This window comes from Cyclopterus lumpus, chromosome 21 (genome assembly GCF_009769545.1).
Source record: "Cyclopterus lumpus isolate fCycLum1 chromosome 21, fCycLum1.pri, whole genome shotgun sequence".
NCBI classification, from domain to species: domain Eukaryota; kingdom Metazoa; phylum Chordata; class Actinopteri; order Perciformes; family Cyclopteridae; genus Cyclopterus; species Cyclopterus lumpus.
In genome coordinates, this window is record NC_046986.1 from 13,125,560 (window position 1) to 13,142,646 (window position 17,087).

A 17,087-nucleotide genomic window follows, 5' to 3' on the forward strand; every position below is an offset into this window, starting at 1 on the left:
GAGCCACAGAGACATGTTTGACACTGACAACTTCATTCGCTTACCTGTATTCAGGAGCACCTAAGCACAGATTGAGGGACCACCAAAGACAATTGATTTCATAGTGAACATTTGTTTTCACCCCACTTGCCTGCATTTTTTGTATGTCATCAAACTCCTTTTTGTAGCAGATGGGACAAAGAGAAGAGACTGGGAAGATTAGTCTGGTGATTTCAATTTCATTAATTCTAGAAGATTTAGTTAATCAAAGACAGTTCTGATAGAATAGAATATTAAAAATACAGACATAAGTATCTCCCATGTTCAATGTAAGAGTTGAATATCTTTGTATATGTGTATGTTTCACTCAGAGCACCACAGAGATCAAACACAGGGAATGTGATTCGAAACAATAGCTTTCATAAAAACATCATCAAAGTAGGCAGTGAAGATAATCAAGTTTCATTATTCCTTTGTGATGTATTCATTGTAATGTGTGAACATGTGTGCAGCTTGACATCACTCTGGGGCTTACTGATACAGTTGGAGGAATTATAAACATTTGAGGATACCTTTTGTGACACATTTTGGGAGCATCAGGTTTCAGAGAAAATGTTATGGTGAACAAATGAAGGGAACACTTTTTGGCGGAAACAAGAAAAGAGAATAACATGGAGAAAACTAGTGTGTGATTTAAAGCTCTATGTACATACGTATTTATACAGTTACAGAATGTTAATACAAGACAACACATTCACTTTACTGTCAGTCATCACTGCAGTACATCCATTGATGCTTTACTCTTTTAATAGAGCCTGTTTTTTTTAGAATGAATTTACTGAATAATATTTAAATGGAAAATGAGGGATGAAGTTATTTGTATTAAATGAATGCAATGTTGCAATTTGCTAGTGTTGCAATATAGCTTCCCATCTTGGGCTTTGTTGGATGACTATGGAATTACAGGGCTGATGATGGACACTGTGTGTATACTAAAGTACTGATACAAGATAGGTGCATGGAATTATATTGGCCACGTCGTCAATGTGGTTTTCCAAGTAAATCACATGCTTTCAGTGATCTTGATTGTCTCAGGCTGATATGTGGTCCATATATACATCTTCATGTTTTTTTTTTTTATTAGTTATTTTATTTAAAAGGTGTTTGTTTTGTGACATGTTTTCATTGTTTCAGGTTTTCAATTTTCAGGTCAGTAGTATCTAGTTAAGGTATACACAACACTCAGGCTGTATTCAACTACTGTAATAGGCAACAGCTATGCATCATATTAAATAACTTTTTATTCTCCAATAGTACATTACTTGATAGCTCTCCTTTGTATGTTTTTTTTGTATTCCATCTTCAACTGGCAGGGGTGCAACAATTTAGTTTTTTTAACACTATAGGAAGCAGATGTGATGGGTGGCTGAATAAATTTGCTCAAATTGTTCTTCCAGTTGTCACGTGAGTATGAAGACTCAGACTTTGCTATCTAGGAACTCCAAGGTATTATTCTATATGCCTTCTAAAATATGTGTCACATATGTATATTAAGCTATTGTGGGAGAGACTATTTAAAGATCTATTTTTAGAGAATATTGTAAACTATTATTATTTTTCGACAACTCTGAGCATACAGTTTGTTTTTGAAACATAAAGTTGTTGTTTTTAAACCCCAAGTGCTCTGTGTTTTATTTGGTTGGAACAAATTTAGAAAATATCATTACTAATGACTGAAGAGAGGCCCTGGCTTTTTTATTCAGAAACACCTTTGAGGGCTAGCAGCTGGGTTTAAAAAAAGTGCTAATAATCATTTGCTACATGTTGATACATAAACAGCCATAAAAGTGAGGGATCACTGTACATGGAGATGCATCACAACAGCTGGAACAATGCAAATGGAGAATGACTAGCTGTGGTCAGAGGGTGGGCTACTGGTTGGTTTCAGTACCACGGACAGCAGCATACAGCAACAGCTCCTCCTTCCTCCTTATGATGCCCAAATGCCCTTTTCCCCCGGAATGGTGTTAGTCCTTGGACACAGCGCACCCTGATGGATGCTTCAGTATTTGCATCAAGAAAGCAAAATCCGCAGAACAAAATTCAGCACATAGAGAAAGACCCTTAATCAATAAGCAAAAGGAGATTCTACAGAATCTTTAATATTATTGGTCAGTTAGGTACAGGAAAACCCTTTTTGTTGTATCCCATAGCTCATTACAGGAGACAGCATCACTCATATAGACAAACACCCGAAATACCAGACCCAGGTGAAACACTCACCAAATTCTAAGTTTAAAAATAAGAATATGACAGTGATTGGTTTACTGACATGTGCAGGTGATGCTCTCACGTGCAATGCTTTTTATATTCATATGAAGCAATCATGCACTTCTCAAGTGGTTGAAATACTGAAAACCATTAACAGATGTGTCCATCTGAGTCTGGTGGTGTGAAGCTTTTCTCTATGTGTCCTGTCTCCATGTAATCATGTTTGGACCACAATACCATGGCAACATTTTGAGGCAAGGCTGATGGAAAACCAGCAATCATAATCAGGACTAATTTGAGAGGGAATGATGAAAAATCACATTTTATATATCACTGCCCACCACACCTCTTTCTAAGATTAACAAATAAATAACAATAAATTAATTAAAGAAAACGTCAGCTGCCTCAAAAGTGACCCAAGTATCATTGTCTTAAATTAAGGGTGTCCATACAACAACACATGGGAAGTCAGCATGCTCACAGTAACTCACATACAGATATGAATGTCTTTATAGAATATGTATCTGTCATCACAGCTTGGCAAAATTACACGTATACACAACAAATGCACAATAACACCTCGAACCATAATACCAGCCAGTGGAAAAAGACCCAAATATGTTTGAGTTGTCTTTGTTCAGTCGGAAAAAACTTCCTGTAAAACGAACGACCTCATCCCGTTTGGTGGTGGTGATATCGTCCAATAACAGTTGCCTATAGATAAAGAATTTATGTTTTCAAACAACCCGTAAACACGCACACATAAAATCGCACACAACCATTTTCTCACACTCTTATTACATGTTAATAACATCATGATAAATGTCAATCTTCTGAGTCACTGACTGAATGAATGTGATAGTTTGAATTACCTACAGTAAGCGGCTATGTTTAGAGCAGTGAACCTGACAGAAGTACAAAACACTCCATAATATCCTACAGTTAGTTGGCAATTATGTTGACATAGTTACATTAGGGTATATGTAATCATTGCTTGGCAGCATACAAAAATAAAAGAAGTTGCTCTGGTGCATATTCTGAATCATCTGCATTTGAGTTAAGTTGTCTCTCTGCAAACGGAAGGAATTGTTTTCGGTACATTTTTCAAAAACGAATGAGGCTGGCTCAGTTATTATTTATTTGATTAGCATTAAAGTGTAACCATATCTGCCTAACTATTATACTACCAGTAGCAGCGTCTCATTGTTGTAGTTTGGTGGCTCGCTTTTTAGCGAGCCTGGCTAATGCATATTTTGAATCCCTTTTGAAAGGAAAAAAGATAAAGAATTCCATGAAAATATTTTTGTACATGCCCACTCCACACGACTTCACACAAATTTAAACAACAAGGAATTAAAAACCTGACTGTCAAAGAAGAAGACAGTATAGTGTTTTTCTACTCTATAGGACTCTGTGATCAGTATTTCTGTTTTGATTTTTAAAGCATTTTTATATTGAATTCCTGCTGTCATTAACTTGGTTGGTGTCAGATGACCAGTTAAATGGATTTTTAACCAGAGGTCAATTCTATCAAACCACTATTGAACCTAAACCAATACAACAACTAGAGGCCCACTTTTCAATGTTTCACAAGTCGGTAATAACAGTAGAAATCAAAGATGGTCTGGATGAGTCCAACAGGCATAGTGTCAGCAGCAGAACCAGGACTAGTTACAGTGATTGTGGATCGGTGACTGGCACCAAAACTGCAATTCTTGAGCTTTACTGACTCACTCCAGCCACCCACCCAGCCACCACAAATCAAATGGGCACAGGTGAGGAAACCTGCATGCCCTAGGAAAACAACGACACTTGATGGCTACACATGTGGCTAAAACAAACTATTGACAAAAATAGAGATTTGTTTCAAAAACCCACTTGAACATAAGAAGATGGCGACCTGCCTCAGCAACACTAGTGAGTGGCTAAATTCAAGACCAGTTGTTCATGAGAATGCCAATTTTGTTTTGTTTTTTAACATTTAAATTCCTCACTGTTTCTGTGCTGTTTGGTGCTGATTCTGCACCTCATGTGTTCAAATGTCGTCTCTCAGTTTGACTGGGGGAAGTTGCCAGCTTGGATTTGGTTCTACTTTTTCAGTGTGTTAAGTCTACTGCATGAATGTTTCTAAACCAACTGAGAACTCCATACCTTCCTGTCAGCCTGCCTTTACTAAATACACCCCATCCTTTATAAAAACAGATTTTAGGGCTCAGGCCTATACTGTATGTGTGGAAAGGATACTTTGTCATAATGATTTACTTTTTCAATCCCACAGATGAACAAAAGCACGTCTCAAAACGGATTTTCTCTCTAATGGTGGTGAAATATGCCTTTGCAAGTCTATGTGGAGACATGACTAAGAATAAAACATTATAATGCAATTGCAAATGTAGCCATTGCAGGGGCAACTGTTCCTGCATATCTCCTGTATGATCAAGATTATCTTATCAATTATTTCAGTATGGTGAAGCAGGGCAACAAAGAGTGGGACCTGTGAAATGGCTACATCTATAATTGTAAATGTTGAAAGGAATCCACCGAAATGCCAAGATCCACTTTTAGCACAGTGTAGCAGACCTTAGAAATTCATAATTTCTGCCTGGGCTGTGACAGCTCTGCTTCTATGGCCAAAGTCCTAGTAAAGATACAGTATCGGGGCAAGAGAGGGAAAGAAGGATCGAGGCAAGAGGAAGAGAGACATGGAGAAGGGAGCTGGAATGATGTCATGTCCACCTCTTTCACAGCCTCTGGGTGAAGTTCTCTGGGAATACTCCTTTGGCGGCATTTTCTTTATTTTGCAGCCAGTCATCCTGCGTCATTCCCATCAGCCAGCCATCATCCTAAAAAAACAGACATGCAAATAGAGATACTTCACTGTGACACCACAGTACAAAACTGTGTGTGTGTGTGTGTGTGCGTGTGTATGTGTGTGTGTGTGTGTGTACCTGTTCGTCAGGGTTGTCAAACTTGATTACCAGCACCACATCACCGGTCTTCATCTCCAGTTCGTCTGTGTCGTTGGCAGCATAATCATGCATCACCTGGAGCTATATCACATAAATACTAACATGAATGATCAACATGTATTTACAGTACAATATATATTTGGATTAAGAAGTAGGTGCTCAGCAGCACTGAGATTTACTTTCTGTATCTTGTTTTACCTTGAACAAGAAGCCAGCAGGCATTTCTTCGGGATCTGATGCTACTACCTCTGTTGATTCTTTTGCTACTTCAGGCGTCTGAAAATACAGAAGCTCCATTTAATGACCTGGGGTGTGAATTGTCTTTATCTTTTAAAGAGACTTTAGTTTTGAAGTAGAAAATGACTTAACACAAATCTGCCAGCCCACTTTAATATAAAAGACTAACTATTTCATTACCAAAGAAAAGGAATACTTGGTTTTAGAAAATGTTTTTTAGAAAACAACCACTAGTGGTAGTGGATGCAGTAAAATATAATTTGTATTTTAAATTAAATTGAAAGTCACCTCACAATATTTCCAGCACCTTAAGAACATGTTTTTTGTATTATTATTATTATTTTTATTTTTTACACATTAGAGACAAATGATAAGATGTGATAAGAAACATGATGCCATATAGTCACATAAAACATAATAAGCTCTAAGCTCTTGATAATATAAATATGTATACTATTACAATATATAATATTCCTGGTATAGTATATATACTGTAAATACAATATTATATAATTTTATTGATAGGTTATTATCAATTATTGCATGTCATAGTAGTCTTGCAGGTACCTCCTCTGTTAATGCTTCTTCCTCGGGTGCTGCAGCAGCTGCTGCAGACTCACCCTGGTAGAGGAGAGACATAGAAGAATAACAGAGAGAGAGAGGTCAAAGAATGAGACAAATTAACGATGGGAAGGGGGAAATCATTAAAGAAAGAAGAGCAGACAAACAAGACAAAAACAGACAAGGAGACAAGCTGCAATGCCTAGATAGCAAAGTCATGGCTAATTCAAACACGTATGTTGCATAGATAGTAAGCATGGCCACTAATGCACATTTCCCATACAGGTCTGGCTTTTGCACAGCATACTATGTGCATGGATTTCTGTTTAGCAGTTATTGTGATTAGTTGTGTGTATTGAGAATCAGATATCTATACACTTTCCCTCAGCAATTCCTTTCCAACTTGCCCTATGTATCACAGTTGATGCATCCATGCTGCTGGTCCAAATGCATTCTAAATCTTTCCATCTCAAGATTTATCCGTTTCTCCAGCTTTCATTCATAATGTATCTCCCTATCATTTGTTTCTTTCCAGTACCTCATGCTCAAATCTCCTCCTCAAAAATCGATGCATCGACCATTTTTCGTCCAGATGCATCTCCATTTTTTTTCTCCCCTCGGTTACCTGACCCTCTTCATCATCCAACGTAGCAGCAGCTGGTGTGGTGTCTTCCTCAGCGACTTCAGCTGGAGCCTCAGCTGCAGGTGTTTCATCCTCGGGGGTAGGCACCTCTGTGACCAGCTGGTCACAATCATCGCCCCTGTCCTCCTGGGCTTCAGCCTCGGGATCGCAATGAACCTGCTGGTCCTCATCATCCCCCCCTCCCTCCTGAGCCGGAGCCACAGGGTCATAGCGAGCCGGTAGGGTTCCGTCATCCCCCCAGCCCTCTGTGGCAGCTGCTATGGGGTCATAGCGGATCGGCTGTGAACCATCATCACCCCAGGCGTCTGTGGCAGCAGCCACGGGGTCATAATTCTGCTTGGTCTCCTCTTCCTGTGCATCACTGTCCTCATGCTGAGGTGCAATGATCACGTTTCAAGGAGTCAGAGGTAAAAAAAGATAATTTACCTTTTGGGTATTATAAGTGATTCATAAACTAAATGGTTGAGGAAATTGCAAGGGACACAAAAGCAAGGTATAATAGATATTTAAGGCCAGATTAAGGGCTCATCATTACAATGGACAAGAGGGCATTTGAGGATATGTCCAACATATGAACTAAACAGTGGTCTAAGGGAAACAAAAATATTTGATGGACGAGGGATTAGGAAATTTATGGATATATTGCACTAGTTGTGCGCATAAGGGTTGTATTATGGGAATGGCGGGTAAGTAATTCAAAAAGTAAGTGTGTTCAAACATTCAAGGACCACACGGGGGGATTTTCTATGCTTTAACCCGTTAACTGAAACGTGTTTGCAATATCTTATGCTAATCATATTATATCATATCATATCTTTGAAACGGGCCATGAAAGATGCCATGGACTTCGGTTGGGATGGGAGGAGTTCATCATCACCATCATCATCATCATCATGATCATCATCATAAGACCCAAGAAGATTGATTAACCTTTACAGAGAAGGTTCGGAGCAAACTAAGACACATGAAGATAAGGAAGGGTGGCAGCAGAAGACGGAAACGCAAAACTCAGCCTTTTCCCATCAGAAGATAGATGTCGGATCTTCTGCGTGTAGTTTGCAAGCATAGCTTTCATTCCCACGGCTATGTTCAGATGGAGAAAGAGGAAGGCAGCTTTGTAAGAGAAGAAGTCTCGTTCTTTCATCCATCACTGTTTTGCCTCAAGCTCTAATACAGTATAACTGTATGTTTGTTGAGACACATCTCTCTTACAGTGATAGGGATGTTCAAAAAGGTTATTTAATGGTCGGAATGCCAAGTTGCAAGCAAGGCTTTGTGAAGTTGCCCACTAGCTCTCATTAGTTTAGTCTCATTTCCATGAAACAATCTACTGAAAACATGAGCAACTTCACTCACATTTCAGAACAAAACTGTCCCCTGTGTGTCACATGGAGCTAACATGTGAAGGTTACATGTTCTGTGAGGGCAACATGTGAACATACAGGGATAGGAGGGAAACAGAAAGAAAGGTGGTGGATTCAGTTACAAATCATTTCACAAAGATGTGATTTTTTATTTCTATTTAGGAAGTGTGTTATCTTTTGGATGTGAGTGGTATCTTAAAATCGACCCTATGGCTTTTGGGTCTATTGAAGCCTACACTGTTTATCATCAATATGCTGTGCTTACCGCACCTGTAGTACAGAGAGATCCCTCACAAGAGAGGATTGTATATCATACACCATTTATGTTTATTCAATATATACTGTATATAACAGTGTAAAATGTCATTTGAAACTGAATTGACCCACACTCATTCCCAAGTTCTATTTGTGCTGTACAGAAATCTCTTCAGTGTTTAGTGTTATCACATCAAGCACTGCAGACACAAAGACGACACAAACAGATTTGGCACGGACAAATGAAAGAGACACATTTATGGAAAAGCTGGTTAATATGGAGCAATGACCATTATATAAGTCCCTACCCAGCATGTCCTGGGTGGGGCTTGGATAACGGCTACTTAAGTAGTAAAAGTAAGCAACAACAAATTAATTGATGGTTACTATGAACATGAATAAGAATAGTCTGATGAGGATGATGATCATAATGATAATTCAATATGTGTACACATTACATAACGTTTTTCCCCAGAGGATATGCTTACCCATGAGTCCCAGTTTGCAGGCTGTGGAAACAAGAGGAAACAAAATGAGGAGACAACAAAAAACTTTACAAAGCTCTTGTTTTTGCTCATTGCATTCAATGAGACATTTCCAGTGCAGGTCCCCTGCTCTAAACCTAGAAGCCCATAGCAGTAAATCTCCAGCAGAAGAAGAGTGGGCAACAAGTCTGAAGTACTAAATGATGTATGTCTAAAGAGGTGACCATCATCAGAGAGAGAGAGCTTTGCACACAGTGAGTAGGAGAAAGGTGCACAGCAAAACACAAATATGTATTCTAATGATTAATTTAATCTTGCAATCAGTCTGACATTATTTCAGTATTTCCATTCAAAATACACACAATAGCCCTTAACAATGTAAAATGTTACTTGCACCGGAGTATCTTGACACAAATGATAAAGAAAAAATCAAAAAATAATCAATGAGGCAAGAGACAACTGTTGGCAGTATATCTGTACTAAAGAAGACACCTGAGAGCCTCTGATAGCATGATATTGAATATGTGACACGACTGCAGTGAATTAACAACCTTTTAGTGGGTACTAACGAAGGTTACGATATTGTAAACGTAGTTCTATAAGCACAGGCGGAGCCCTCTACTGGACTCTATGAGTAACAGTAGAGTAACAGCTTTCTGCCATCCAACACCCTCTTTGGTGAGCAGGATAGGAGTGACGGGGGCCTTTGGTAGAGGGCTCTGCCAATGCTTTTAGATACAGGGTTACAACATCTTCTAATATTAATATATATAATTATAATAATCTTTGTTCTAATTCAAACTGACTCTGCCTTCTACTGGACTCCATGGATACAGTGGGTGAACATGTCCATTTATGACCTGAACTTAATTAAGGAATTTGAATAGCATTAATCCCATAATCCTGCCTCTAAGAAAACGTGAAGCATGATAAAAAATATGTATAGGTTTACAATATGTGTTCTGTTTGTGTTGTAATGCTGTATATGGTCTGATAACTGGTAATGACTCCCTTTACTACTAAAATATCACAACCACAACAGATCTAAACAATATCATCTTTTCTCTGTAGTTTCTGTCAGGTTGAGGTTACCCAACATGCTCAGATAAAGTAAGTACAACCCAATGTCATATGAGTATCTTAAACTACGTTCTGCTGCACGGTTCTGAAGAGAAAGAACTAGAAGCAGAGCAGAACTTTAGTCTTCACTCCATGCCATGAGTGATCTGTGGATAGCGCTGAAGCAGGAAGTAGTGGTCACTAAAAGCAGGTTTCTATAGATCATCATGTCATCATCCACCTCTTGTTTAGGTGAATTGGAAAGAAGCAGAGTGGGTCACAGCTCAAAGTATGCCAAGCTTATCAAGCAATTTCATTTTGTATCCAGACTCATCAAGCTTGTTTTTACATAATTAGTCAAACCACTGCACTGGCAACTGATAATGTTGTTGTTGTTGTTGTTCGCCAGTATTTCAAATTGATGTCATAGTTCTCTTGAATTAAATATCATGAAAATCATTTAAAGCTTTTCTGGATAAAATATAAACAATCTTGAGACGCTTGACATTTCTTGCAGCGGAGGATCTCTCTATGATCTATATGTTCATGCCATGAATCATCCACCTGTGTGACTGTGGAGGCTTTGGTTGCTGTACTGAAAGAGTCCAGGTCCATGTCCAACAGGCTGCTCACTGCAGGACTGTCAAACTGATAACAACAGGAATAGGAGGGCTCATTGTCTAACTGGGCACAATAGAGGGGCAAGGAATAGAATAGAATAAAATAAAAAAGAATAGAACGAAATAAAATAATATAGAATAGAATAAAATAGAACAGAACATAATAGAATAGAATAGAATATAACATAACTTAATATGATATAATAATATATATTAGAATAGAACATAATAAAATAGAATAGAATAGAACATAACATAATAAAATAAAATAGAACAAAATAGAATAGAACAGAACAGAACAGAATACTATACAATAAAAGTAGGAAGAGGGGCAGGCCAGACAAAGGAATACTTAAAGGCTCTGACTAGTGCAGGAGAGTGGAAAGTTAAAGGGCTGTGGCTGTTTGTGGACAGCAGCTGTTCACTAACCTCTGTAGGGGAGGTGACGTTGATATCAGGAGTAGCTGCAGCATCAAACAGGCTGATGATGTTCTCAGTTTTCATCTCCTTACATGGGGTCACCTTGGGTGGAGGAGGCATTGCAGGCCTGAGCTAGAACAGAGAAAGAAGCATGGTGACACAGTTGCACCTCGAGCCAAGTGAATATATATATATATTGATATAGATTTCAAAGTTAATAGATGACGAACTCAAACTCAGAGGACATTGCAGGATGAGCACATATGTAACTGATTACATAATGGATTGCCAGCATTATTGTTGTTAACCACACCTGTGTGGAGACATAATGCAGACACAAGTCTAAACACAGAGACAGCCTGAGAGAGTGTGTTTACCTTGGATGGAGATTTGGGGATTGGTGGTGGTCCTCCTGGCCTGAGAGTGTGGTTAGATGCTTCTTTTACACTCACACTGAGTGAATGAGAGAGAGAGAGACAGGTGGAGGGAAAAACAGAGATACAGACAGATTACAGAGACAGTATCCAGGATGGCAAACAATGTGAGAGAAAGGTCAAAGGTTCAAAAGTGCAGCTAAAGACTAACACAACTTGAGAAGTTACGAGGCATGCTCTACAAGAGTCCAAGAGCTGTCATGCAAGAACAAGAAAACCTTCCTTCCCTCCATTGCTATTTTTTCCGTCCCTCAAGCTCTACATCACCAAGACTGAAAGTGGATCGGGGCCAATAGCTAGAGGCTCATAGTGTGTCAGCAGGTTTTTATTATTATACCGTAATTGTAAATGTGTCCAGGAATATGCACCATTAAAGCAATCAAGTAAGGTAGAAAACTGTATAGATTACACAGGGGCTAATTTATGTCCTGTGGGCCCCTAGTGAATCCGTATACATTATCCCACTGAGTACTTCACGCTTTGGGTTGTATTGTTATGTAACAGTCTTGCCAGGTGGAGCGTTAAACATGCAGTTTTTCTCATCTCTTAAATATATCTGCAGCTCTGGGAGCAGAATTCTCTTATCAGTGTGTCTGTGAATTCACTTGAACAACCAAGCACTAGTTCTTCCTTAAATCTCCCAAGCCTGCAGACTGACTGACAGACAGACAGCTGGACAGACAGGTCAGTTGGACAGACAGACAAGAGTTGTGTCACCATGGTTACCACAGTTGCTGCCGGTTACCTCCTATTTGCTCCTGACGATGAGGCGCCGCAGGTACCTGTTTTTCTGAAAGTGGGGTTCAGGGTTGGCTCCAGGTTAATGCATGCCATTGTGTTTGTCTGTTCCTGAAGCTTAACATGATTCGATAAGAAGTATTTTCATCACGGAGTTTCATATTTTTTTTGTTTATATTTCCTCTTGGCTTCCAGCAAAGTCATAAAGAATATAAACTTTAAAATTACCTCCCCATTTCATTTACTACTATTTCAACTTCTGATGCAACACACTACATTCATCAAGCACTAAGAAGTATGTGCTCTTAAGTGGTTCAAACATTTGCAAAAGGTGCCATGGATATTCAACATATTTTCTTTGGTGTTTAAAATGACAAACCACAGTGATTGATTTATGAGGCATTTTAAAATGATTCCCAGGATTTCAAAGATATTTTTTCAGATAGACCAGGTTTTTTTCAGATCAAGGTTACTGGATTTAGTGGAATATTAACAACATATCCCAGAGTAGTGTACATAGTGGTGTTCATATATTTACCCATGTTAAAAGAATACAGTATGTATTGAAACTAACCTGCTTGTTTGCTGCATGTCTGTACCCTCCAATTTCTCCAAGACGTCATACAAATCCTGATCCAACTGCAGAGGGGGAAAGAAGGGGTGTTGGATATTATACCTAATACTAATTGCATTGTATCATCATCATCATCGTCATCATCATCATCATCATCATCATCATCATCATTATCATCATCATCATCATCATCATCGTCATCATCATCCTACATTGTTCTAGCACAATATGCACAATCTGCAACAAAAATCCATATATTGTGTTTGGTGCTCTGTAATATCATCAAAGTGCTGCTGAGTGTGTCCGTCTTCTATGGTTCATTTGCATAATCATGTCCAAAGTCTAATTGACAGTATTTAAAACTGCAGTAATACAGAGGATAATCTCTCTGCAGTCCATTAAAAAACAATGTCCTACTGTTGAATTACACGGACAAATTAAAAATTAATGAACTACAACTGACAACATGTTTGTTTTTTTATTCAGTTCTATTATCGACCTTTTCCATCAACTGTCACCTGACACCGTGTGTAGATTTGTTTTGTCTGCTCTTTATCCAAATTCAGCATCAATGGAGATCAATACATGAGACTCACCCGGCCAATTTCCTTGTGAAACTTCTCCTCAAAACCAGCCAAACTCTGGAAGGTGCTGACGTAAAACCCAACACGACTAGAAAGGGCAGAGAAAGAGAGGCCGTATATGACTGCATTACTGGCATGAATTAACATAACATCCTGTGATGGCACACTATGCGGGGCGGCCGTAAGTGACACGTAATGACAGTGACACGTAATGACAGCAGTGACAATCCACCAACAGAAAACCATTTCCACAGACAGTCACAAACACATACACACCTGTTCCAGAGTGAAGGTAATTCCTCTTGCAAGTCAATATTAATCTCCTCAAACACCTTCTGGGCTCTGTCCAACTCATCCTCAGCCTGAGACAAACACACACACACACACACACACATTGGGGCATGTCTGTGAGTCTGCGTGCATTGTTGATATATAGCAGCAACAACCCTTGTTCCATTAAATGTGTCTTTGACTGCTGGGGCTACCAGGATACTCCTTATCATCGTTCCATAGTCAACGGTCCTTTCAGTATAAAGTGCAGAGAGACTATTGTGTACCTGGTTTCTGGACAGACTGCTCTGGGCAACATTGTGTGCGGACAATATACCCTGAGCCCAGCCTGGGGTGGCTCTCTCCAACAAAGAGGAGGGCTGGAGGAGAGAGTGAGAATACAACAAATAAAACACATTATTTATGGAAATGTGCCAATGCTTTTGTGTCAAAAACATTTAGAATTAGTTTTACCTTGGTAATTTTAATGCCCCCGTCCTTTTTCTTGGTCTTGTGCGTGGTGGCATAGTTGTGCCTGGCACTGTCGTAATCGACCAGCTTCCTGTCCCTCTTAGCTATACGTGACTGGACGAAAAGAGGACAATGAGTTTTGTCATATTCAATGTCTCCACCTCCAGGGAAGAACTCAGATTTCATGTTCCAAACACAAACTTCCTTCCTTTTTCTGTAAGATCACAATAATATGTGGAGGAAAGCCTGGCTGTCACTGCATGGACACTCAATGATAATACTTTTTGGTCATGGTTGCTACGGACTTCTATAACCACACAGCTTACCTTGATATCAGGGAACTGGCCCAGGTAAGTATCCATGGAGATGAGAGAATTAGAAACCAACTTTTGGTGGTAGTCAGTCCACAGCACATCACAGTCCTACAGCATGGATGAACATAACAATACCACACATAATCACAATTACAGATTTTATATAAAAAATTGCTTGGAATGCCTGTTTCACTGGAACCTCTATGCTGCTTTGCCAGACACATTTCTCCACCACTTTTGAGTTAATTTCTGTTGCTCCACAGCTATGTCTTGGCTCACAATCTTGAATCTAAATTAAGAATAAACTGAAACCCTTTTAACTGATTGTCTTTTTTTGGGGCAGCTAGCTTGTAGTTTTGTCAAATAAGAACCAATAAACCAAAAGTATCTTCAAGAATAATATAATTTTTGCCGTCAGAGGAGATTCTAAAGAGCTAATCGACATCTCTCACAAGAGATGTTCATGTATAATTTGGACAATTCTGCCAAGAGGACTCAGCTTTGCAGAACAAAATAGCTGCTGTGATGCGTAACCTAATCAAGAGCCAAGCACACACACACAAACACACACACGCACACACGCATGCGCACACGCACATGCACACGCACGCACACACACACACACACACACACACACACGCAAGCACACACACACACACACACACACACAAACACTCAGTTAATCAACTAATATATAAACTATAAAATTAAGTGGTTCTGACCTATATGGAAACCAGTTTATCCGAAAACACATGCAGGCAATCTCTGCATTTAAAACTCATTCATGAAAAGGGTTTCTGACCTCCACAATGGAATCCACCTCATTCTTGCCAGACCACTCCGGTTCATACATGTCAGCCAAACATGACTGCACGTTCTTGGAGGACTCGTGCATGGCTGAGGACAAGCACACATTCTACATTAGTGTAACATCAATAGATATTTGGTTATGGTGTGTGTTTCCACATCCACATGTACAACTTTGTACGTGCAAGTATGGATCTGTAAAGGCTTGTGTGTGTCACCTTTCACTGCCTCCAGGTATGCCCTAAGGTCCCTTTGCAGTTTGCTGCCTTCGGTCTGGGGGGTGAAACACAAAAATTGAGCCTTAGAACCCAACACTAAAAACCTACAATGTTCACAGGCTGTTGAGCCAGCACATATTTCATATATACATATCTCAGCAAATGCAAACCTTTCAGAGGGACACAGTTTGCATATACAGAGGCTACAGACCACAAAAGTCTTGCAAGCTATGTGTTTTTTTTTTGTATGCAATAATCAGTCACTATTATTATTAATTCATGTGCAAATTAGAAATGTGACTCTGCCATACAACAGAGTGCAATTAATTGGACTGTACTCACATATTGTTTGTTGAAGTTGATCACTTCCTCCTCAAAAGCAACATCTTTGGTCTCATCGGCTTTGCCAAGCTTCTGAAGAACCTATCAGTTAACACATCACAACATTACTGACAATACCAACGGTCAGGTTAGCAATTTATTTAGTTCAGTTATATGACAGAGGACGGGACATGTTCCCTAAAAGACACAGCACATGTTTTATTGTCTTGATCTCTTGCTTTCTTAGATCAAATATGATTTATCAGCATTCATGGGTAAAATGAATCAGTTGCAAAAAGAGCAATCAGAACGGACATTAAACAAATCCTGTTTAATCTAATGATAAGTAAACAAATAACAGAGATAAGTCTCATTGGCAGCATATAATGCATGTATACATTGTATACATTATTTATATATACATTCACATAGGCTGACATGTTGTCAGTACAGGGACATTCACACATTTAAAGCAAACTGGATTTACAGAAGCACCATTATCTGTTTTCTTTCGGCCACTCTACTGTTTATGATACATTATTATAGACAAATAGCGCCCCCTGTCATTCATTCCGAGCACAACGTGCAGGTGCATAAACGCAGACAAGGCCTAGTAGACCTATATCTATTGCAGCATGTGTAATAATTATCATCATAGTGCTGGCAAAATGTAAGGGAGTTTTTAGCAGTTACCATTTATGTGATAACCACTCATTGAAATACCCATATTGTAATTTAGAATGCCAGAAACACATCATCGGCTAAATTATGAGTGGGCTCAGATATGTGCAATCTGCACGTGCCCGCTGAATGACATTGACTTCAGTTACGATGTGTTTGAAGTGGACATCTCCATCCCCAGATAGGCCGTCAGCATCCCTGCACTTATCATCTATGATGTCGTGATGCGACACTTTGCCTTGGTGGAGGATGGATATGTCACTGCTGCTTCGTGGCTAGGCCTGGATGGTAATTCCCCAAAAGCGTTCCCCATTAACCCGTTGGTGAGCAGCTCTTACCTTTTCTTGGGCTCTCGTTAGTTTTTTCTGAACGTTGCTGGCCACTTTCCCTGCGGTCAGCCCCTTCCCCAAATTCAACTCAGCCATCTTGTAGCGTAGATCTGTCTTTGGATGCGGGAAGGAAGGAAATAAGAGCAATAACGATCGGATGGACCGCTACGGCGACCGTTGAGGCAAATGCATCAATGTCCAGATGATAAATAATGGGGATAAATGTAATTATGTGACGGTATGATGTATCTTTAGGAGGATGTGTATGCAGAAAGCTAACCTGTATTCTCAAATGTTGAGCAGCCGAGTGCGCGTCCGTGACAGAGGAGGATGCTGTCAGAGAGGCTCTTAAAGGCACAGATGCTGCTGCGCGTCCACATAGGAACCTGCACACTATATGCGACATCGAGTGGTAAAGCTGTACGTACATTATCAACACGCTGTGCTGTTTTACAACGCTGCAATTACTACCTAAAAAATGAT

The 17,087-nt window shown here is 39.4% G+C and overlaps 1 protein-coding gene across 1 annotated transcript; it reads right to left on the reverse strand.

Moving 5' to 3' along the window:
• Window positions 1-4,991: 4,991 nt before the first annotated feature.
• LOC117750426 (myc box-dependent-interacting protein 1) lies at window positions 4,992-16,700 on the reverse strand. Its single transcript, XM_034561648.1, has 19 exons — window positions 16,614-16,700; window positions 15,616-15,696; window positions 15,274-15,328; window positions 15,051-15,145; window positions 14,261-14,356; window positions 13,938-14,048; window positions 13,751-13,843; window positions 13,470-13,555; window positions 13,206-13,281; window positions 12,622-12,674; window positions 12,043-12,087; window positions 11,241-11,310; window positions 10,873-10,995; window positions 8,768-8,788; window positions 6,643-7,032; window positions 6,024-6,077; window positions 5,418-5,495; window positions 5,199-5,300; window positions 4,992-5,093 (listed from the first exon to the last, which is right to left on the reverse strand). The coding sequence occupies exons 1-19, from the start codon at window positions 16,698-16,700 to the stop codon at window positions 4,992-4,994; spliced, it is 1,818 nt and encodes a 605-aa protein (XP_034417539.1).
• Between the last annotated feature and the right edge of the window lie 387 nt (window positions 16,701-17,087).